The sequence below is a fragment of the Rhinolophus hipposideros genome, assembly GCF_964194185.1.
Source record: "Rhinolophus hipposideros genome assembly, chromosome: 4".
NCBI lineage: Eukaryota > Metazoa > Chordata > Mammalia > Chiroptera > Rhinolophidae > Rhinolophus > Rhinolophus hipposideros.
Window position 1 is genome coordinate 103,059,116 of NC_138050.1, and position 25,266 is coordinate 103,084,381.

Sequence of the window (25,266 nt, forward strand, 5' to 3'; positions counted from 1 at the left end):
TATTAGGTTACACAGAGTGGAGTGAACAAATAAGTAACTATTTTAGGGATAACAGAAGTCAAGTTTCTTACTTTGGGAAGGGAATTACACAGAGAGGAAGAAAACTAAAATGAATTCTGAGGTGTTGACTGGAAATAGAAGGGTTGATGTGAACTTGTCCTTTTCAGGATGTGTTGATGGATATGTAGATATCTACATAGACAGGAAAAGTATGAGATGAGCCTGGAATAGATTATTATGACAGAAAGCAAGCAAATACTCAATGATGGAATTGTATCAAAAGGACACAGAAGCCACTTCGAATGGCCTCCCACTGGCCAAGTCTGGGACAATTTGCACATAAAAATAAATAATAATAGCAATGGATTATGAGTCACTGAATAACACGGGAAACTGTAAGTTCTAAACAAAGAAGTTTAAAGTTTGATGAGAAATGGGGTATTGAAATAGTTTCCAATCACTTCCCATGAAACACTTATTAACTGGAGAGGAGAAAGGCACATTAGAGTGAGGAGTCCCGGCAGACACCACCTTAATCAAACGATCAGGGTGAACATCATCAGTTACGAGACAAAACAAAATTGTGCACCACCTGGTTAAGATGCAGTAAGAACCCAGCATCACCTCCAGCGACACTCCTCCCGGTGATGCAGACACACTAAACCCCATAACGAGGAAACAGCAGAGACAGTGAAGTCGAGGGACATTCCATCATGGCTGGCCCACAGTGTTCCAAGTGTCAGTCGCGAAAGTTGCGAAAGGTTGAGAAACTGTCCCCAGGTGGAGGAGAATAAACAGACGTACAAATAAAGGCATCTTATGATTCTGATCTCCGTCTTCAGTGACACTTGAACGGGATCTGAGGATTTCTTTTGTAAAGACCATCCTATAATTTACGGTTGTGCCGAACGTGCGAGGACAGGATCGGGAGGAAGGTAAACAGGCGGGAGCCGGTGGCGCGTGGGGCGGTCCACGACAGTGGGTGCCAGCGTCCGGGGGCGGGTCCGCGGCCGCCTCTCTGCGCGGCCTGCGGGCGGGCGGGGCCCCCGCGGAACCGCCTCCTTCCGCCCTCCCCCCCCGCCTCGGTCGGGGCTCCTCCCCGCTCCGGCACCTCCCCGCCTGCAAGCCCCGCAAGGACCGCGGAGCGGGCTCGGCGGCCCCGGCGTGCGGAGAGCGGGCGCCCGCAGCGCAGGCGGCGCGGGCTGCCCTGTGGGGGCTCCGCTGGCGCACGTGGCGCGGCCCCACCTGGCGCGGCCCCACCTGGCGCACCCGCGCGGAAGGCGTCCTGGCGCATCTCGGGCGGCCCACGTCCCGGTGTAGGAGACGCGGTCGCCACGGTGGCCGCGGCCAGGTCACACGTGTTCCCGGTCAGCTCCGTGGGTCAGTCTTCCGAATTCTTCACCCGCTTGGTCTGCAGCCTGTCCTGGTGGGTGTCCTCAAAGGGCTTGGGGTTGATGGAGAGCACAGAGCGAGGCAAGTCACACAGCCAGTAATTTGTCGATGCTATTTGCCTGATATGTTTTCTTTGGGGTTCTGTTTGTGGGAAATACACACTGAAGTGTCTATTGGGTGTGATGGGCGTCAAGTTGGGACTTGACGATTTTACCCTATTACAGGCCAGTTAGCCCGTTAGCCCGTTACTACTGTTGCAAGGATGCTGGCAGAAGACACAAGAGGCCTGGGTCAGAGACCAGGAATGGTATTACTCCTGGCAAAGGGAGCAGCATGAACATCATCCTTTGCCTCTGTTCCCTTTGCCTCCGGAGTCCCATGGGGACAGCACCGAAGGCCCAGACAGCACCTGCACACGCAGTGGGTTGCAATATGGGAAGCACTGAACTCCAGGAACCCGCTGTTTTATAGGAAACAGGAAGCAAGCCTGATTTTTGCCCGCAACATCAGCTCATCCTCCAAGGTGGCTCTTTGCAAACAGAACCCTGATTTGCAGGTGTACCCAAAGCAGTAGTGTGTGTCCAGTAAAAACAGCAACAGGAATTTTTGTGGTAGTATTCATGGTATTCCTACTATCTCAAGATTGTGAACAACCAAATGCCCATCAATGGTATAGTGTATTCATGAACTGAATAGTGTGTAGCGACAAAAAGGCATGAACTCGTGTTACGTAAAACAACATGGTTGAACCTTACAAAGATAATAAATGATCAAGTACAAAGACAAACAATATATATAATCTATTGGTTTATTTAGATGAAGTTGAAAAGGGGTTGGTACTAATTAGTGGACATGGAAGTCAGAAGAGATGGGAAGGTACTGACTAGGAGGGGCGTGAGGCAGGCTTCTGAGATGCCAGTAGTTTTTTTAGTCTTCATTTGTGTGATTATATTATTGTGTTCACTTCGTGATAATTCACTGAGCTGAACACAGGATAAATGCAGTTTTCTATGTTTTACTTCAACAGAAGATTTAAATGGGGAAAAAATGCTAGTGCATGCTTATCGTGTAAGTGAAAAAATGGAGATGTGTAAGGAACATGCTAATAACTTTTCCAGCTTCCTAGTCTCCTGGGGTGTCCGTTTTCAATAGCCCAGTAGGCATTCTTGTAGATTTTCTCCTAGTTAACCCAGCAAATAGAATTATTTATATACAAATATCCCTGGTTTCTTTTTTCGTTTTATTGTTTGCTTTTTATCCATGATATGACACACTTTATAGACTTTAAACTAATGTTTTGACAGTTTGTCATGGACTTTTCTATAAGTCAATATCTATAGTTGGAACTTTTATGTCTAATTTTTCTACCCATACACTTATAATTTTACATAAATAAGAACATGTACTGATGTTTGTTTTTAATAAAGCTTTTTTTTCTGTGTTCCCCCACATGATCTCTCTGACTTCTAGAAAAAACAGGTATTTTTCTGCCTACGTATATTATCAGTTAAAAATGCATAATTTGTGTATATAATTGTTTATGTGTATGAAATGGAAATTTACATAAAAATGTATAAAATATGTTCATATTAATATTCTCACACTTGTTAATTTTATTAACAATTTCTACTCTATCTTGCTCCCAAAATACATTTAATGTAGTACATTCACCCATTCAATAATCAAAGTTCCACGTAGTGCACGGACATTCAAAATGTTAGATAAATTTACATAACTAGTAGAAATACAACATTTTAAAGATGGAAATAGCATGAATAGTTCTATTTTTCATCACAATTTGAATATTACCTGAGGCATTTGGGGAAAAAGTACTTTATTTACCAGGATATATTGTTGGCACCTACTGAAAGCAAATGGAACTGTTAGTCTCAATAACTCATTAATTTTTCTGTCCAATATCTGCATTTTATTCTCTTGTCTTTGGTGGGGAAAAAAAACCTCATTAAATCATTAATGTTATTGCTTATAAGGAGTTACAGCCAGTTACCTAGGTGTTCTTTTGTTATGCTTAATTTAAATGATCTCTTACCTTTGAAGGATATTATAATTTTAAAAAATAATTAAGTTTGCTTTCTATTTTGTAAGACAATTACCCTGTAAATTGACATGTATTTCTTCAGAAATCACATTTAATTAACATGTGGAATTAAAATGAACTCACTGGCCTTTTATGGCATCTTCATTTTTTACTTTAAGGAAAAAGTTATACTAGCATCATTAGAGTTTACAAAAATTTTTGCATCGCATTTTACATTAAATGGAAATGAGGAACATCAATTCAATGGCCTGAAAAGAAATTCTCAATTTAAAAATTCATCATCATCAATTTGTGTCAAGCATGGTAGACTCTGTAGACATATGCTTTATAAGTGATTTTTATTTTGATGTCAATTTCCTATTAGAGGCAGGTGATTTATAAGCTCTTTATTGTTAATAACAGGAGTAATAACGTTACCTATCCTTTACTCTAAAAAATAGGCAATAGTCTTTAGAGACAGGACTCCGAGGAACCTGCCTGGAGTTATGCAAGAGAAAGAGTGGGTTTCTCCTCGTATAGCATCTCTCATCTGAGATGTTCTGTAAGTCTGAGGTCCCAAACAGAGATTGGGTCTGGTTTGGGGCCCCTGCCAGGGCTGACAGGATCTAGACACATTTTGTTTGCAGCATTTCTGTTCATTAGTCTTTGGAATCATGTCACCTTGATTAAAAAGCTTCCTTTGCAGGACAACCTGTCTTTTCTACCATGAGATCATAGGAGCCACTGTTTTCATCCTTTCAGACGTCCGGAGTAGGACTGGGCTCAATAATTCCCAGTCCATATTGTATCAGGCCTCTCACTCCAAGGTGCTGTTCTCCTATTGTCACGCCTTCTTAAGCTTTTCTCTCTGCTCTTCTCTCCCTGGTACAAAGTGCCAGCTGGTTTTGGTGGCTCTGTTCCTTGGCTTAATGATTGAATTCCTTGTTCAAAATGAAGCACATCATCTCTGACACCAGGCAGCGCTTTGAACAGACTGGGCAAGCACTGCAAAGCAAATAACCCCAGTGGTCAGCTATCATTATGAGGGATGTCATCATTCATAAGAATCATATGCCCACTGCTAGAGAGCAATTCAAATTTTGCTAGCCGGTTACTGTTGGAAGCTTTGCTATCAAATCTCCTACGACAGAGTCTCACCTGACTTAGGTCTTGCTGTTTCTGTGTACTTACTGCTTTAAGCTGATAAAAAAAAAATTTCATTGCATTGCATTAATATTTAAAATAACAGTGATTAGCAGAGTGACACGCTGCTGCCGAATGCTGTTGAATTTGCCATTAATATTAATTTGTAGTTTATAGAAAAATGGTTTAACAACTGAGCACCACACATATAATTCAAGTATTGATACTGAGCCATAAATGTGTGATCACGAAAGAACTGTGTTTAACCATCTGGGTTTGATTTTATGGTCTTTCTTATCATTTTCAATTTTTAGCAGATTTCACCTAATGCACTTTTGCTGGTAGGTTGGTTATTAGCAAATACTTTCCAATTTTCTGAACAGTGTTTATTTGGTTTAGGTTGCCAGGAATGACAAAGTGTTCTGGGGAGACCTTCACCTAAAGGCATGATCACCCTGATATCAATATTAGCATTTTAACCATGATTTACTGAATGTATTTTAAGAACCTGGGACAGAACTAAGAATCTGATTTTCCTTAGTAGAGGAAATGAGGCTATTGGTCCCAAATAAGTATGATACTTAATTTGAATTGTTTTTCTTGATTGTGGTAATTAATGTCCACTCTGTTTAAGCTATAAATACATATGTCATGTTTGTGACATCAGATGAATATGTGCCCACCATCCTAACTGAAAGTGCTTGTAAATTCCAAACAGAAAATTAATTTTTATAAAAGTACAGTTTATTTGTTCATTAACAACTATTTACTGACTGCATAAGGCCTTATACTAATTTCTGCTGTGGGATATTTAGAGGAATAACACATGTTCTTTAGCTGAAAGCTATCGTACTGCTATCAGCTAGGAAACTGACACCGCATGTATGCAATAACCATATGCAAACTCCACTTTTTACTTACTGATTTTTCCACAATCTCCTAGGTTTCTGAGAACGATAGAGAAAAAGAGAGAGAGAGAGACAGAGAGAGAGAGAGAGAGAGAGAGAGAGAGAGAGAGAGAGAGACAGACAGAGAGAGAGAGACAGAGAGAGAGAAGAAAATTAGTGTGGAAATGAAGCTGCTGTTTAGGTCTGTCATTTTTGGATATGCCTTCACTGAAAAACACCAACTGAAGCCAGAACAGAACGCAAACTTTAGTGTACATCAGAATCACCTGCAGGACTGTTAGAACTTGGATGGCTGGGCCTCACCCTCAAAGCTTCTGATTCAGTGGTCTAGGGTAGAGCCTAAGAATTTCCTTTTCTGATAAGTTTCCAGGTGATGCTGACATTCCTGGTCCAAGAACCACACTGGATTAGAGACTCAAAATTGTAAAAATTACATAGGGAACATTATGTTTCTTCCTTTTCAAACTGTTCCTTTCCTTCCTTCCTTTCTTCCTTCCTTCCTTCCTCTCCTTTCCTTTGTAACATGGAGCTTCCTCCTCCTCACTCTTAAGAGACTCAGTGGGTCTCTGCAAAGAATCAAAAACCAACACTTAAAAAGCTTACAGTATAATTTGCTAAATTCTGGGTTAATTTTCCCTTCCACTGTACTTGGGAAAGCTAAATAAGGGAGAGGATTGAGTAAACATGGTAGTTAAACTTAATAGAAAGGGATCGGTTAAACAAAGTGGAGAAGTTGTTTGTATTCTGGTTTGATTCACTGATGGGCACTAAAACTCCACCCCGTGCAAACACCCAGGTGAGCATCTGCAAGGTGCCCCAAAGCGGCAGAGTTGAGAACATGCTAAAGGGCCAGTTCTGACTGCTGATGGGCTGTGCTCCCAGTGCCGGGTTCATCAGGACCCAAAGCTGGTGTGGCATGCGGCAGTCCTGAGGAATGACCGAGTGACTGTGATTTGCCCTCTGCATCACAGGTGTGTTTTCCTGTTTTTAAGCAACTTCAAGGTCCTATGTCATTTTGCACTCTCACTATCCTTAATCCAGTAACGTATCTTTGTGTTTCCCAAACTGGACTATGAGAACACCACAAATAAGTGTACACGCCTTCCAAGAGTGTAGGTTTTAATGACAAAATGCACTGCCATGTTATCTCTCAGAAGAGACACGGATGTTGAGTATTTCTGTCACCACAGAAGAGTCTGTGCGTGCATGTGTGTGTGTGTGCATGTGTGTGCATGTCTGTTTTATACTTTTATGCTGGTAGGATGTTAACAGTCCTGGACAAAAACAATGTTTGCAATTTTTTTGTTCCGATTGCTAAATGGTGTGGAAGATGGCAAAACCAGTCCTACAATAAATTATGTAACTTTAATTATCTAACTGGCCTTTATGATCTGTGCCTACAGAACATGGATGGATGATATCACTCTCAATGAACAGATTTAATACTTGCTGTCGGCTGGACAACCAGCCCTCTAAAAGAAGATTGTACATAATCAATTATTGAACTAATACGTAAAAGAGTGACCAAATCTATCAAAGCCTGAAATAACTTCTTGTTTTTAAAAGAGTTTTTTACATATGTGTTAGGCAACAAGTAAAACTGTACACGGTCAATATAACTGAGAGACAGCGATGACTTTAAAATATAACAGCATTGTCCTTGGAAATGGCCTTTAGAGATTTGGTGTTTCTTTCTGCTCCAAATCGTAGACTCATGCTATTGAAAGGAACTTCGGTTTGGTGTCCCCCCCAATGGAGAGGTGTCTCCTGTACCTCCCTGAGGGCCTGTCAGCTGAATCCTGCCTCACCCCTCCCAGGGAGACTCACCGTATAACTATCCTTTTATTGGACAGCGCTAAACGATAGAAAGTTCTTCCTTTCCAAAATTTTCACAAAAATGTTAATCCTTCTTCCTGAGTCAGGTGTGTCTTATTTCCAAGCCCATTTTGTTTTATAGTATCACACTGTGTCCTAATGAATGCCTACTACGTGCCAAGAAGTTTGCAGGATAATTGTTAGGGACATAAAAATTAATGAGACCCAGCACCTCTTCTTAAGGTGTTTATAATCTACTCACAGGAGAGATAATACATACATGCATAGAGTTACCACTATTGTAATTCAGGTGACAAAGAGAACTGTTACGTTCTGTGAATCTTTGTTCAGATGAGATAAGAAGGATCCATACCCAAATGGAAGAAGGTTTCATGAAGGAGAAACCTGATAGGTGAAGCTACAGAGGTAAAGTGGGGAGAGCATTCAGGGCTGGGCATAGCGGGGACGAAAAGCCCTAGACTAGAGACAAGGGATTAAAATACAGAAATGTAGTACAGCAGTGAGAGTGAACTATAAGGATTTATTTCTCAGACAGGTTGGGGTCCAATTTTAAAGCACCCAGAAGTCAAAGATCGCTGTGTTGTTTGATTGTCTACACTAGTGTTCTCCTAAGTGGGGAAGGAGGTATGTGTGAGAATGCACTGGAGTGTGAGGAGATGGCACAACTTCATTCAGTTGTAATTTTCAATCTTAAAGAAATTAAGCATTGTATTCTGCTGATTGATTCTGGTGCCCTCACTGTGTATTTCAAGTTCACATGTCACATTGTGTGTATGTACAGTAAGGGAGACATCCTGAGGGAAGAGTGGGTGCTGAGAGATTGGGGGGTTGCTTCACCTTTTGCTGGTTTTCAGGGAGTTGCTCATGGCAATATACTAGCTTTCAGTGAGTTTGTGGATTCGAAGGCTCTGTTAAGTGGCTTTATAGATTATGTCATCTAATTTTAACTAAACTCATTCTCACCAAATGGCAAGTAGTTTAAAAAGATTCCTTCAGAGAACCCACTGATTGAAGATAATAGTAATAATACAATTACTCATAAATAAAAGTGACATTCCTCTAAGTACAATATGTTCCTCAGACACATTACAAGACAAGAGCTGGGATAATCTGATGAGTTCTGACAAGAAATACTATTCTAAAAAGTGACATTTCAAATATGGAGCTAGATCCAATTTTATTTATAATAAACCATAAATATTATAAGATATACTGTGCTTTTGTAAACCCTTGAGGGTTTTTTATTGTTGTTGTTGTTTTTGCATGATAGCCCTTAAACAAGGTGAAATAAACTGAACTCGGAACAAAAACAGCAACTTCAGTTGCTGTATCATAAAGTATTAACCAAAGTTAATAAACACACAGAAAAGTTTATAAATACATATAAAATCTATGAATATAAAACAAGCATGTATAATATTTATAAATCCTATGCATATGTAAATACACATGTATAATATTAACGATGAAAAGTTAGAGAACTAAAAATGTATTTGAAACATTAATACATAAAATTATCCAAGATATTTTTATTTTCTTTTGATCCCAACCATTTACATTTTTATGCCTGTTTAAGACTGTCTAATATATAAGTATAATTATAAATTAAACACATATTTATAAATATGTGTGATGTGTACACAGTACATTCTCAAAATGTTTTACCTGAGAAGAGGTGATAGTTTATAAAAGTTTGAGGGCTACTGCGTCACATTTTGGAATAGTGACTCATTAAGGTTTTGATTCAGAAAGTGGTAAATCAGTACATCAGGATATGTCAGAACTGTATTGAAGAAAAAACTGGTACCAATAAGCTATACAAGAGACTGTTTTATAATGAACTGAGATGGCTAATAAATTGTTGAGATAATTCAGGGGTTGAATAGGGAGATAATGATGGAAACGGGAAAAGAAGTTGGATGCAGTGGATACACTGTGGAGGTGAAGTCTGTACATGATTTTAATAAATGATTCATTGTCGTGCAGTACGGTGTCGTGCAGGGTCTCAGCTCCTGCTCCCCGCATAAGGACGCAGGACATGGTTCCAAAAAGGAACACCCACGGAGCCATAGATACGGGAGTCATACCACTATATTCTCGTTGGCGGCTGGATTGGAGACACAGGAAGCAGGAGACACACAATCTGCAGCCTGCCATCCCTTGTCCCTAGGCCAACCAACCCCACTTGCTAGCTGCAATCCACAATCCGCAATCCACGCCTGCTAGTTTAGCCACGGCAGTTATATTAGTGGCTAATAGCTAACCAGTAGTAGCTGATGGCCATCTAGTCACAGCTTATGACCATCTACTACGCGGGCCAGCACCTTTCCACGTGCGGCCAAGAGCCTGGAAACTGCTCTCTGGGACTCTGTCCCCACACTCATTACTAGGGCAAGTGTGTGTGTATGGGGTGATGAACTGGAAGTAACTATGAGTTTCTCCCTTGGGTACCTAAATAAAGGGTGAGGACATTGTGAAAAACAGAAATGCCATGTTTCATGTTTAGTTTAGAATAGAATATGTTTTCTTCAATTTAGGTTATAGTTTATTCAAATAAATCAGCCTAACTATTATTCATATTAATTTTTAATTTCTTCAACAAATACTTATTCAACTCCTACTACATTCAAAAACCAAATATTTAAAGGTGAATGAGATGGTTTCTAGCCTCAGGGAGCTCACAGATTAAAGGGAATAATAAAAACACGTAGGTAATAACACCTAATGTGAGAATACCAGCTGCAGGATGACTTAAGCACAGGGAGGGCACACCTAGCCTGCCTGGGAACGTTTCTGGAAGGTGAAGCCTCTTCCTGAGCGGCCTTAAAAAAAGTAAAAAAAGAGTAAGAGCTGGTCAAGGGAAGAAGAAAGGAATGCGTTCCAGGCAGAAGGGATAAGATGGCTGAGGTTCAGTACAGGGCATGCGGGAAGCCTGAGCAGAAAGAGTTCAACAGAAGTCAGATTCCCTGCGACAGGTGGACTGCTTAATTCTGCTAAGAGGCCATCTAAGGGCTCATATATTCTGCAAAGACACTCAATAGCAATCAATTAAAAGCAAAAGGTTGTCGGGCCTACACAGAAGGACAACAGAGAGGTCAAATAGAAAAAAGGGGAAATCTACGGTTATATGCTAAAGCTGCAGCAAAGAAGTTGAACAATGAAACTATTAACTGTGGCTATTTAATTGAAGACATTACTACCCAGTGATTCAAGCTGGGAAGTGTTAAAATATGGTATGTGTTAAATGAAAGAGACCAGCTGGCAACCCTGCTGATTGGGACCAGGAGAGCAGGCAAGTAAACAGTTAGAAGCTTGCTTCTAGAGATTACATGTATCCATATAAGGAAAGAGGACATTGCCAGGGCTACAGAAAGTACATGAATGCTTACATTTTACTATTAAACTATGTATTTATGTGTACGCATGTACCTGTGTGTGCCAGATGAATCGGAAATCGAAAGGGGTTAGGAAATGTGTGAAGATACATATGCTTTGTCTGCGAATGTGGAACTGATGTATGGAGATGTGGACCGGAATGAAGGATTATTGTACAGTGTCACTGATGGTGGTGTGAAATAGCTCAGGTTAATACCCCAACTATGTGTTACATCACATATTGTATAAGACATCTTTATACATCTTAGTTCATCAGATCCTCATTACTCAATAACCCAGGTGGTGCTATAGCGTTTTGAATTGGAGGCAAAAGGTGTCCCATGGAAGCAGAGCTGAGATTCAAACCAAATTTTCTGACTCCAAGACCAGGGCACCTACTGCTTCACCAACGGTTTTCTAATGGGCTTCATGGAGGCCTAAGGGTTGGTTTTCCAGTTCTTCAGAGCCAGCGTGTTGGACATATGTAACTTTTGTTTGGGCTGTCAAGCATCAGTTTCCGTTTCCCTGGTGACAACACATCAATATCCTTTGGGAGAAATCATTTGACAATTGCGTTTTTTTAGTGTATAAGGATAGATTTGTATGCAGAGAGGAATCCTTACATCTGCATTCATTTTCATTAATAGCTGATATATTAACACTTTAATTGCCAGTTTAAATATAACATATATTAAGTAAATCTACTTACAAATCTAGCAATTGTTAATTGAAAGTCAATTCGTTTTAAATTTAAGCTATTAAATTTCTCCATTTAACTACAACTTATATATTTAATTCATATATTATTTTAAACATTTTATATTAAAGTCGTGCAAATTGTATGTTCTCCTAAATATTTAAAAACGTTTGTAAATGTGGTTGATTTAATTTTCTAAAACATCCTATAATTAACAGGACAGCCCCCTTCTCACCCCCCCCCAAATATTATCCAGTCCATAATGTCAGTGCAGTTGACCCTTGAGCAGCAGTTGGAGCTGCAGGGGTCCGCTCACAGGGATATTTTCCAATAATACTGTACTGTTTTCACTCTGGCTAGGAGTCTTCAGATTTGGAGGGCTGACTGTATCTGCATTGATCCCCATCGTTACATGTAGGGGACTTGAGAATTCACGACTTGGGTATCCGAGGAGGGTCCTGGAACCAGTCCCCCACAGACACCCGGGACAACTCAGGTTTTGGGGACTGGAAAGTTACACACGGGTGTCTGACTTCGGAGGAGAGGTTTGGCGCCCTCCACCCCGCGATGTTCAGAGGCCAAGTGTAGTGTCAGGGTTACGATAACCGGCTCAGAATAGCTCAACGCTGGAATCCGATGGCCTTTTACAAGTTCGATGAAACTCGGCTGTGGCGTCATCTCTTCCCGGGCCTTCCTCAATGTTGGATTTCTCACCCCCTTTCCATAGGCTTTCCATTGGGAGCTGCTGAAGCAAGTCCTTCCCACAGTCCGCTACACGGAAAATCACGCATTCGCATCCCGCTGGAACGAGTCACGCGACCTGTTCTGCAAGCGCACTGAATTCCCAGGGTTTTGTCCCTTTGGCGGTGATGATAAAAGCATGCGAAGTAAAGGTTAGATATAAATTATATACCCTTTCTGTAAACTCTTTTGGATTTCCGGAGACACAATTATGTCACCTGCAAGTAAAGTGTTTTTCTTTGTCCTCTCTTACGTCTTTTCCCGACGTGTTACCCTGGCGGGGACGCCCGCCTGCTCGCAGTGCCTTTCCGAGCCCGGCTGAGCGTGGGGGGGCACGGCCGTCCCGGGGCGCATGCGCGCCACCCTGTGCACATGCGCAGTGCTCGCGCTGTTCGGCCGCGGCGGCTGCAGCGGGGCAGGGGCCTGACCCGGGCGACATGTCCGCAGGGGGCAGCGGGGAAGCCGTCGCGGCGCCGGCGTCCGGGGCCGCCAACGGCCTCAGCAATGGGGCAGGTGGGGCCTCGGCGCAGACCAACAACCCGCTGTCGCGGAAGCTGCATAAGATTCTGGAGACGCGGCTCGACAATGACAAGGTAAGCGGGGCAGAGCCGGGCCGGGGGCGGCGTCTGTCCGGCGCCCAGTGTCTCATCCCCGCCGCGGAGGGGGCCCCGGACCCACGGGACCCGCTGCTCGGCCGGCGCGGGGCGGGTGCGACGGGGAGGGGGGGAGCCCCGGGGAAAGCCGAGAGGTTTCCTGGGTGTCACTCCTGCTTAAAAAGGTTCCTCGGAGACGCGATCCGGGCAAGTGGGAGAGTCGCTCTGCCCGCGGGGGCGTCCGGGGTCTGGGCTGGGGGACAGGAGAGGGGAGCAGAGCTCCGGCGGGGCGGGACCCCGGGGGCGGGGCGGGACCCCGGGGGCGGGGCGGGACCCGGGGGGCGGGGCGGGATCCCGGGGGCGGGGCGGGGCGGGACCCCGGGGGCGGGGCGGGACCCCGGGGGCGGGGCGGGGCGGGACCCCGGGGGGCGGGGCGGGACCCGGGGGCGGGGCGGGACCCGGGGGCGGGGCGGGACCCGGGGGGCGGGGCGGGACCCCCCGGGGCAGAAGAGACGCTGAGGCGACGGGAGAACGCTTTAGTCATACTGGCCTGTCTGCTGCTTTAGTGTCTTTGTACTCATTTCCTTTGCCCAGGGAAGGCTTCACCCCATGGATGCCTCTTTCTTACCACTCAGGCCTAAGTTCAAAAGTCACATCAGAGAGGTGACTCTCTAAGTTTCCTTAAATTCTGTTCCTATTTACTCAGTTCCTAGCCTGCAGGCTACTGGTGGTACTTATTTCTTCTATATATCTTCTATATGTCTTTCCAGAGAAAGTACATAAAGAATTCCCACTGTTTTAAAATGGATATATCATAATTTGTTTAACCAGTAGTCCCCTCCAGATGGACATCCAAGGTTATTTCCAATCTTCTCAATTCCAAACAGTTCTGCAGTGAATTATCCTGTATATCTGTAGATCTATATATCTATATCGATCGATCGATAGGTAGATATGGATATGCCACAGTACACGAGTAAGTATGTCCTTATTGTATTTTGGAAATAAGTTTACTCTTCAGTGATGTGAAGGTCATTTAGTATTTTATGTGTTGTTTAGTGGGAACAAATTACTTGAAAATGATTTAATTAAACTTTGGCTTGAGATTAGGAAAACATTTGAAAATCAGTCCCAATAATTTTTCTCTTTTATCAATTGTGTAGGAAATGTTGGAAGCTCTCAAGGCACTTTCAGCCTTTTTTGTTGAAAATAGTTTGCGGACTCGAAGAAATTTACGTGGAGATATTGAACGCAGAAGTTTAGCCATCAATGAGGAATTTGTAAGCATTTTCAAGGAAGTGAAGGAAGTACGTAAACTCTTTTAATTAAGCATATATTGAGAATTTACTATATGCCTGGCTCTGTGCTAAGTATTTATGTGAATTAAGTTGGCATGTTTGCTATTCTTGTATCATTTTCAAATAGAATTTTTTTTTTCAAATAGAAAATTTAACTACTTATTCCAGAAGCATCGAGGTCTGTCTTTGGATTAATGTGATTTCTGAATCTGTGATTTCCACTAATTGTGGTTCTTAGAAAGTTGTAACATCTGTTCTAGGATATTCTCTTAAGAATTTTAGCATTTTCAACAACAACAAACATAACGTTTCCTGGAATGCGTTTTCCAGTAGAGATATTCCCTCAGTGAATAAACCTCCCTTGGGTAACTACTTCTCTATTGGAGATAATTAGGACTGAGTTACTTTACTGCATCTTAAATTATGAAATTTTCAGGTTAAGTAAGATGAATACTTCAGTGCATAAGTAATGATTCATCAGACTTGAGTGAGCAGTCTACTCATCATCCAGTAAAAATGAATTTTACTTTTATGTTCTATTTATTATGTAATATATTAATTATGTTAATATCACATAGCAATATTATAGTTATAGTTAATATTTAGGTATGAGTTGTACGAAAGAGTTATAGATGGTTTCAATGAGTACTTAATCAAAAGAATTTTAGCAGTTTAGTAGGATTTCTCTGAAAGCTAATAATCTGGAAGGTTAAAATGAAAGTTTAGTGGTGTTCAGAAAGATAGGAAGAGGTTGTAGCGATGAGCACATCCAGACGGTTGTCTGGAAACACCCTTTCCCACTGACAGGGACAGTCCTGTCAGTAGCAGAAAGCCAAGCCGCTAAGACTATTGGGAAAGTATCAGAAAGACTGGAACTTACTTGAAGAGGCCTCTGCTGGCCAAAGACAGGATGATTTGAGCATCAGTACGAATAATTCAGTGGAGGTTTAAGTCCGTGAATTCATAATCATATTGAAAACCAAACAGAACCCTCATTAGTTACCTTAGGTGGATATAAGGAAACCAGCTTATTTTGAAAACTGTTAAATAAAAGGAGAGTCAAGCACTTATCCTGTGTTTATATCAGCTACATGCTGTTGTTGAGGGGAGGCTTTTCTTTATAGAACTATTCCATCGAACGAATGAAGAAGAAATGGTAGAATTAGAAGATTAGAAGATTCGGCAGCCACTCTTGAATCTGTGGACCCGCTCAGGGCTTTTCAACCTTGGCCCGCTTGACATTTGGGACCAGATCGTTGACTGTTCTGCCCTGTAGGATGTTTAGCAGCATCCCTAGCCTCTACCCACTAGATGCCAGTAGCACCCCTTTCCCCCAGTGGTTCCAACCAAAGATGTCTCCAGACAACGCCAGAGGCCCCCACCCATCTAGCCATTGGTCATCATTAGCTGCTGACCTCAGAAAGAAGAGCAACCATGTCTGGGACTCTGAATAAAGATGCACAACACCACCTATGAAGACTTCTTGTCAGAAAACTGAACCACAGTATAAGCAAGCTTCTAGATCTATCATAACTGCCGGTTTGTAGGAAACGGGGCAGGGAGTATGTTCACACCGTGAAGATTCAGTCACAAAAGTGGGAATGTTGGGAACTGTACAAGCTACAGAAATTTCTTCAACCAATAAATTGTAAGAAAAAGAACTAGGGAGGAGTGAGAATCTATAGAGTAAAAAAGAAAGAAGTGTCTTATTTGGTTCCTGACTTGAACAAATTATTAAAAATTGAGACAATTGGCATTTGAACACTGACTGGGTATTTGATATTGAGAAATTACTGTTAAATGTTTAAATGTGTAAATGGCATTGTGATTTAAGAGTCCTCTTAGAAGTACGTATTGGTATATTTATGGATGAAATTATGTGATATTTCAAAATCACCTCAACTTCTGGATATTCTTGAAAATTTGCCATGAGAGAAAGTTTTTTAAGAGTATTGTACTCCAGTTGTATTTCACGACCTATAATTTCACTTAATTGGAGAAGAAAAGAAGACAGTTTACTCTAAGTTCATACAAAGACTACAATGTCAAGGTCCTTGAAGTACAACTTGGCTAATCTCTGCATTTAAGTCACACGTTAAGAGATCTAATTTCTATTTTACAAATCAAACCCATTTAGTGTATTATGGTAGCCAAAGTAAATATTAGGAGGAGTTATTCCTGACCTAGCTGGCTGATAACGTCATCATGTTGTTCTTATTAGATTATACGATGAGATTTAAAGGAATGGTGAGATGGGTTTGCCTAGCTATCTGCTATTGCTGAAATTAATTGATGTTTTGAAATCATGCTTCTTTTACTGTTTACCTCAAAGAGGTTTAGGACTTAGTTTAGTAAATTGAATTACATTCTGTGTATAGTAAAGTATAAGAGTAACATTTGAAAATAGCTGGTGCTATGATTTTTGTAATTCAATGTACTTAATAGAAAGTAGGGAAAAAATTCTTCATTCTAGAACTAAGATTTATGCTTATATTCTCATAAGTGATTTCCTAACTCTGCTTCATCCTCATGTTTTGTTTCTAGCCCTGCTTGGCTGCTTTCTTATCTCTTGCCCCTTGATTGGCCCATCCTTTCCTAAAACTATCCGGTTTCTATTTGTAGATCTGGGCATTGTGTTGAAAGGGATTACAGTAAGACCCTGTTTACCACTGAAGCTTTCCTTCCTAGCATATTTTTCTGTTAGGTGGCACTTGAATTGGGAAAAACAAGATAATAGTGCAGTATGAAGCTAATAGTGACTTTGTGACATCGTATTTTCATATTTAGAGATTGGTTCAGTCAAGCCTGAGGATGGTTTAGTAAAGAGTGTAGAGCCTGGAAGACCTCTTAGAAGACTTTTTTTTTTCTTTAATCCATGGAAAGATGACAGTTGACCTAACTAAAGTAAAAAGGTAATGGATAAGACATACGAGTATACATTAGGGCTATAAATGATAGGACTTAGTGGCCACTTAAATCCATGCATATTTGCGGGAACTGGAGGAGGAAATACATAGGGAGAGAATGTTACTGAGAAAATTACCAGATTTGTGGCATGAGCTAATATGTGATGACTTTCCAAAAGATAGGAGGGGGCACTATTATCAGTGGGGTTTTCAAATTTGCTTATTTTTATTAATTAAAAATACAAATAATTCATTATAGAAAAGTTCGATAATAAGGTCAGAAATAGAACAATTTACTTATGATCTTGTTACCCAGAAATAACTACTGGCAGTATTTTATTATACGGCCTTCCATGACCTTCTGCACTTACATATATATTTACTTAAAAATGTGAAAGTGTTATGTATTGTTTTATGACACTTTTTAAACCTTATATAGACATCTTTCAATGCCAATAAATATACATATACACCTACATGTATTCACACACTGTCTATTAATGTATGCACAGATTTAACCTTATATAGACATCTCTGCATGCCAATAAATATACACACATGCACACACAGTGTTAATATATGCACAGATTTCCATTGTGTGGTTGGAGATGTTTCACATTTTCCATTTGTTTTAGGCAACTCTGTTGATCATCTTCTCGTATATTGTTGTACACTTACCTGACTAATTCCTTAGGATAAATTCTTAGTATTCTTGAATAAAGAGGTTTTAATATTTTTAAAGCATTTGCCATCTTTTACTGTCTCTCCTTCTATAAAGAACATACTAGTATTTTTCACATCTTTTCTAACACATCTTTTCTTACATCTTATTCTTTTTAATCAATTTGAAGCTTATGGGATCTTTTGTCATGTTTTGGCAAAAAAAAATAATCATGGGTTGAAAAATAAGGATTTGGCTCAGAGATAAGAAATCTGTTCAACATGTATTTAATGATGTTACTTTTCTCCTCTTCAGGAACTTGAAAGCATAAATGAAGATGTTCAAACAATGAACAACTGTGTTCAAGACATGACGAGTCGCCTACAGGTAGTGTGTAATGGCTGGGTTTTAGCGTAGTTCTTGGTACAAAGCAAGTTTCAGAGATAGGTCTGCACAAGGTCTGGTCATCTACCGTACTACACCCTGCCTTGGAGGAAGAGTGAACATAAATGCCTTTTTTTTTTTTTTAGCTATAAATGCCTTTGTTGTTTCTTCGGGTGATGCTTTACTAATACTGTTAACTCCAGAAGCCTTTATATTTCGATCTAGCTGGTACAGAGTTAACTGTGTAAAATTTTAATAAACTTTCAACCCGTAATATCCCGTAAGTGCAGCAGAAATGAATTCCTTAGTCGAAAGCCTTAGGAGTAAGTTCAAACTAAAGCTATGCCTGATAAAGACCCAGCTTAATTATGATTCATGCTCAGCCTAAAAAAAAGTCTCAGGCACATATAGGTAATTTTACTCAGGGTCTGTCTATTAAAGCATTCTAAACCTCTAGTTTGGCGATAGAGTTAGCTTTAACCTAATGGCCTCAGTCATATAATTCTGGAATGGTGAATAGAATAGGTTCTCCTAAAAGTCATGATTATATGTCTACTACCTTCACATTTTTATTCCAAACTTTTACCTCTGAGATTCTCTTGGACCTATTGACAGCTACAATGATTCTAGGAACACTCATTAATCTATGCATATTCCACAAATAATTGTAGGTACTTGTGTGATCTGTCTACAAAACTAGTCAATTTCCCATTCCTGAAATTTTAGCTTTCCTAGTCTTGTCTAAATTTTTATATTCTTACTAATATATCAATATTATTGGCATGTTTATTTCTCTAATCTTTAGGTCTTTGTTAATTATATAATACTTAAATAATCCTGTGAACTTTGCTAATTATTATTGCCATTTCACATCTTTTTGCGTGTTACTTTTGTTGCTTAGTAATTGATTTTGTTTGACCATTTTTTTATTTAACTTTGTCTTTATTTCCTTTTCTCATTTTCTAGCTTCCATGCCATGATTTAATGCACGTTTTCAAACTATACTTTATAAGGTCTTCTATATTATACTCTTGTATTTATTTTGTGATATTTTATATTTTGTGTTATATTAGATTGTGAAGTTTCTTCTGTTCTCAGCGTAGCACCTCTTATTTTCTAATTCTTATCATTAATGATACTTTTATTCGTTTTATCATAGCTATTTTTAAGTGTAAAAGGTATTTTTATTCCATGCTATTTTCAAAACAGTTTATAAGTATTTTAAATCACAATGTGTCATCTTCCGTTTTGTCCTTTGTGTTTTCTTTGTACCTCCAATTTTCTTTTTTCCTATAATGGCACAAGCCTTTTTTCTTTCTTTCTCTTTTCATATCAACTTTATTGAGGAATAATTCATGTATAATAATAAACTGAGTGCTCGCTTCGGCAACACATACACTAAAATAATAAACTGCGTCCATTTGAAGTGTATGAATTGATGTATTTGACAATTTCCTGCACCTATGAAATAACCGTCATTAATCAAGATATAGAACATTTTCATCACTTGCAAAGGATTTCCTCAGAGCTTTTTTTATTGGATATTTTAAAATATACCACCTGTTGTTTACATTCATTATTTTTAATTAAATTTACGGGGGTGGCATTGGTTAATAACGTTATAAGATTCAGGTGTACAGTTCTGGAATCCGTCATCTCTAGTCATTGTGTGCTCACCACCAACAGTGAAATAAGTCAGATGGAAAAGGAAAAGAACCATATGATTTCCCTCACCTGAAGGATACGTTCATTTTTGATTCTTAGATTACTGGGAATTAGATCCATGATTTTGAAAGTTTTTGTTCATTTGCTGGGCATTAATTTATTTGGATACAGTGTTACCGGAATCTTAATAGTACTCAATTATACTATTAGCTCTACTATTATGTTTTCAATTCATTCATTCATAAGAAAAGTATTACTTGGCATTTCCCTCCTCTTTCATTATAGTATGTTATAAGGACTAATTTCATTAGTTAATATTTTCTAAAATGCTTTGGATTTAGGACATTTTAGAAATTATTATGAGATAAAGTTAGAAATTTAATCAGGAACTGTTTGTATGCTATGGTTTATCATCCCTTTGGGTGTGGTTTTACTTTAATAAGTTTGTTTAGAGTCACATGTTTATTTAATGAGAAATAATCATCCATAACATTTAAGATAAATCTACTGGAAATTGTTTTAGGATGATAATCTTTACTAGTATTATTAAACATTATTTTGGAATCATTACCACACTTTATAAATGAAGAGTCCGGAAATATGCAAAAAATTTTGCTGTATGACATTGTACTCAAATATTGTATTTCAGTGATTAATAGATGGTGTTGTTTGTAAGACATACCCTTAACTTAATGAAAACTGAGGCCAAAAAAAAAAAAAACGCTAGTAAGCATTTCATGATTGGTTTTGTCAGGTACTCTTTTTTTTCCCACAAATGCTAACATGTAAATACGTTTTAGAATTGAGAAAATACTATATTAAAAAAAAAAATTGTAGAAGGCAAGGTAAAGAGTAGAGGATAATCTTTAAAGCAAAATGACGTTAGGAAAGATAGGCATTGCAGGAGTTCCTGAATTTAACGAGTAATAATTTTAGAAGAATACCATGGGGACCATCAGGCTTAGCGGCATTCCTTAACAGTTCGTGATCTGTCGAAGTGTCTGGCTTCAAATCTATTTTCTTAAAAATGTCTTCTCTTTTCTAGGCACATAATTTGGTTGCAAGGAACACAGACTCAAAATAGATTCACTAGAAATGGGTGGGGCTCTGTTATTGACAGGACGTGTTTGCAGCAATGAGACAGAACATTTCATTGACAGTCTGAGAGTTTGTTGGAGGATTTGGCCTCTAAGAACCCAGAACTTGGGGGTGGGAGGTGGTTTCTCCATCCAATGCAGCTCTACAAACATTGGCAGCGAAGCTTGGCTCTATTTTGTAGTGTGCCAGCCTGCAAATGACCGCGTATCTTCATGTGTTTTCTCCGGTATCCACTATTGAACAGACTGACCCTCCCCTTTATGTGTTTTTGTCTATAATTTCCACTTACCAGTGGCTTTGTTTGTACATAATTGGCTCACTTACTGTCCCTTCCAGGCCCAGACTCTGCATCTCTATCTGCCTTCCAACCACGTTTCTCCTCTCATTGCTAAGTGCCTGATGTTCAAGTCTTCAAGGGAGAATCTGATTGAGTAGACTTGTCTTTTGTTTCAATCCAATTTATAAGTATTTGCCTGGTTTTGGATAGAATAGAATCCACAGTTGTTTCCCCAGGCTGTCACTGCTGACCCTTTCAGGTCTGGCTTAGGGAGGGATGACTGCTGAGTATGACACTTGACACTTGCACAGGACAGCCTGTGTCCTTAGATGGGGCATCTCTAATCTGCACCTTATGAGGGGTCTTTTGTACATCCCAACTCTCGAGTTTTTACCTCTATCTTGGGCATTTCTGGCGAGCTGCACAGTGTTTCAGTGACTTGTAATTCCATTTAAAGGCCTCATGGTATCTCAACATGTGAATAACTGAAGTCGTGTTCTTCATCCTGCCCTTGCTCTGGAGCTCTTCTGTTTCACAAAAAGTATCACGAACTGTTCACTTCCTTAGTCAGCACCCTCATCCCTTCTTCTTTCCTGTAAGCCTTCGCGTCCCGTGTGTATTGAGGACTGAGTGAGTTCCTCTTGGTAGAGGGAGGGTCTGAGCCTTGGAACATCTGTTTAAGTTACTAGTTGGGCGTAGTAATTAGAGTTCTGGACTGGGATCTCATTTGCTGTAAGTCAGAACTCAGGAAGCAGTAGTAGTAGTTTTCTGAAGTATAATAAAATTGAAATGTATTGATACTAGGTATGTTTATAATTATAGGCAGCAAAGGAACAGACTCAAGATTTAATAGTAAAAACCACTAAGCTTCAAGCTGAAAGGTAAGTTTGTTGTTGTTTTCTTATATAGTTACCTCCTCATTAATTTGGAGATTAAAATGGAAAGACAATTATAGATAACACCAAATCAAAGTTAAAACAATAAAAAATGTGATTCAAAATTGATAAAATGTATAAGGTTCTAAACTATTATCCAAGAGTAAGGTAAACATAAAACAATAGTTTAGGAACATTAAGCTTGATATTAGAGTTGAGGGATTATTCCTTTTTGGGGGTGACAATGTGTTATTGTTTGCTATGGAATTTAAAAATGATTGCTTTCTAAGATGTAGGTGTTTTTAGATTTTAAGTTATTTTTTTTACAATCATTGTCTCATTTTTTAACTATGATTAATTTTCTCTGATATAATCAAGAGTTAATTGTATAAATTCGTGTAGCTTACAAATAGGTATACTAAGGGGATATGTTAAGCTGCAGTTCTATGAAGACAATTCTACACCAAACTTGACCTATTAGAGCATCATCTATCACAATGGCAGACCTCCTTCAAACCCCATTGGGAAAATATTTGTATCGTTTATACATCTGTCTGAATAAGAATATTTGTTGAGTAAATAAATGTGTGAAGGTGAGTACCATATGGATTCATGTATGGTAGTGTGTAGTACGGTCTCTTGTAATTTACTGGTGGTTTGATTGTCTCTCTTTTTCCTACTAAACTGAGCTCCTCAGTGTCGACAATTTCTTATTCCCGTTGTGTCTCTTAAGTGCCTAACGCATTGTAGATTCAGTGAACAATTTTCGAGTGCATGCATATGTATGCAGCTATTCCAATGTCAGGCGAGGAACATAAAATAAAAACTGAAAAATAAGCATTGTATTGGAGCTTGTGACACACGTGATTCTGATTAGTGTCTATTCCTATATTCTTAAAACGAAGCAAGTCTATGTTCACTGTTCAGTAAGCCTGTGAAAGCGTTTTGGCCTGATACACTTTTGGGAAGTGCAAATTTTGTGACAGTCTGTATCCCAAGAGGTATAGCTATGCAGTGCCAAGTGGACATTTGTGTGACTGTATCTTGGAAAATTACATAGCAGAAATTATGACAGCAGATTCCTGGAAGCTGGCAGAGAGGTGTTTTTGTTTTGTCTCCCATTTTAATAGTATCTTTTTTTTTTTTTTTGTAAGAAATTTTGTTAAACAGTTAGCTGTAGAAATAAAAATTCTACAGGCTTATTTGGATAACATAATATTCTTATTCAGACAGATGTGTAAACGATATGAATATTTCCCAACGGCGTTTGAAGGAGGTCTGCCATTGTGACAGCTGATGTTCTAATAGGTCAAGTTCAGCGTAGAATTGTCTTCATAGAGCTGCAGATTAACATATCCCCTTAATACTTAGTTGACAGTCAGATGTGTTTTACAGATGCTCAGGAAACGCTGTAAACACATGAACATACTTCCATATTTTTTAATACTATTAAAATCAGTATGCATTATATATTTTATTGTATCTTATAAAGGCCCACGAGCCAAATTTCTCTCTGCACTCAGAAAAATAGTCTGGTGAATGCTTATGTTTCTTTGTGAGATATAATATGTTAAAATGGAAAGAATGTAGGCTTTGAAGATAGAAGCCTGAATTCTAATCTGAATATTGGGTAAGAGCTCGTTAGAATTTTAATTTTGCTGTTTAAGTTATTCCTTCACCTCCCACAGCCTCAGTTTCCACATCTGATCAAAGGGAACGATATCTACTCCACAGCGTTGCTGTGGTGGTGAAATGCTTCCCATAGGTGCTGAGCACTGCCTGCCATCCATCACGCCTCCCTCCTCCTCCCCTTTCATTAGACAAAGGGAGCTGGGTGGCACATCGTGTTTCCAGACGGGCTTTGGTGGCCAGGAAGCTTTCCTCATTCTATCTTTTTATTTCTTGCTATTTTATGTTTTAGTAGTTTTAAATGTGTCATTTGTTGCAAACTATTATACTTTAATTCAAGTTTTGAATCTGGTAACACGAAAATATCAAACTTGATTTTATGCAAATATACATGAAAAATATATTACAGAAGCATATGTATGAAGACCGGGGAGCATCAGACCTCTTTTTCTTTCTTCTTCTCTCACTTACATGTATAAAATTTGAAGAAGAAAATTAAAATCAGATATAACTTCACCGCCCAGATGTAGCCAGTGTTAACATTTTGTTGTATTTCCTCCCAGAGTGAGTATGTGTGTAGAGTTATATTTTATGTGCATGTTCCTAAGTTTTATTTAGAAAAACTGTGTATTTTTAATGATGACATTTTATTTTGTCTTGTGAACAAACCGATATATATTTAAGCATACTTAAATTATTCAACATTTGCATTCTTTCCATTACTAAAATTAATGGTTTCATAAATGTTTCTAAGTCATTATGTGCATTTCAGATTATTTCCTTAGGATATAGCATACTGTCCTAGAATTGTAATTAGTGAACCAAATGGTAGAAACTTAAAAAAGTATATTGTAACATATATTGTCCAAATTTCTCTCCCAAAAGGTTATATGGTAACTTATACTTCCACCAGTAATACATGAGAATGTCTGTTTTGTTAAACCCTTGTCAGCATTAGGTGTTCTCATTAACAACTGTCAATTTCGTAAATAAAAAATCATATCACACTTTTAATTTACATTTTATTGAATATTGGTGAATCAGTGTTTTTTCAGTTTGTTTTACCATTTATATTTCTTCACTTTTTTTTATTATAGCTTATGCCTATTTTTTTCTGTTAGCCTTTTTCATATTATTTTGAAATTATTTGGTGGCGTTAAGCCTAGAAGATAGAGTTAACATATGACAGAGGTATATTTTCAGGAGAAAAAGGCACCATAAAATTCATAAACATGTTTTGGGATGGTTTGAAGGAATCAGTATGAAGATTAGTCTGTTTATTTTAAATATTCAGGCAATATATGAATACATGTGCTTGAAATTCATGTATGTGTGTATATAGTCTTTTTTCAAATAAATTGGGATTGCTATAACATTTTTCTACATCTTGCTTTTGGTACCTATAAAATACCACATAGATCATTTTGTTAGTACATATAGATATATCTAATATTTTTCATTTGTTGCAGTTATTCCACAGTATATATTTGCCATGTTTATTTATATATTATATAACATGATATACAGTGATTACATGAACACATCTCAGATACTCTGGAAGTTATTTTATAGTAACTAACCATTTGTATGTTTTATGTTAACATTTATTTTGTATAATTTTTATTTAGATATTAACAGCCTTCCAAAAACTGCCATACTTCACTTGCGATGTAAGATGAGGGCAAGGTGTACATTATTTGTCTTCTTGGTCACACTGGACCCTGGCTTGGGGCCTTTACACACTGTAGGT

General features: G+C 39.0%; 1 protein-coding gene across 2 annotated transcripts in view; it reads left to right on the forward strand.

Annotated features, from left to right (window-relative positions):
* The first annotated feature begins 1,135 nt into the window (after window positions 1–1,135).
* COG6 (component of oligomeric golgi complex 6) overlaps window positions 1,136–25,266 on the forward strand; it is a 64,219-nt gene continuing 40,088 nt past the window's right edge. Inside the window, exons 1-6 of one of the 2 annotated variants that reach the window (XM_081046080.1) lie at window positions 1,136–1,473; window positions 12,117–12,282; window positions 12,578–12,723; window positions 13,887–14,030; window positions 17,904–17,975; window positions 21,835–21,893. In XM_081046080.1, the coding sequence (XP_080902206.1) occupies window positions 12,270–12,282; window positions 12,578–12,723; window positions 13,887–14,030; window positions 17,904–17,975; window positions 21,835–21,893 (434 nt within the window). In that variant the 5' untranslated portion in view covers window positions 1,136–1,473; window positions 12,117–12,269. Of the gene's footprint in view, window positions 1,474–12,017; window positions 12,283–12,577; window positions 12,724–13,886; window positions 14,031–17,903; window positions 17,976–21,834; window positions 21,894–25,266 lie in introns of those variants that run through there. The other variant, XM_081046081.1, reaches the window with a different exon arrangement.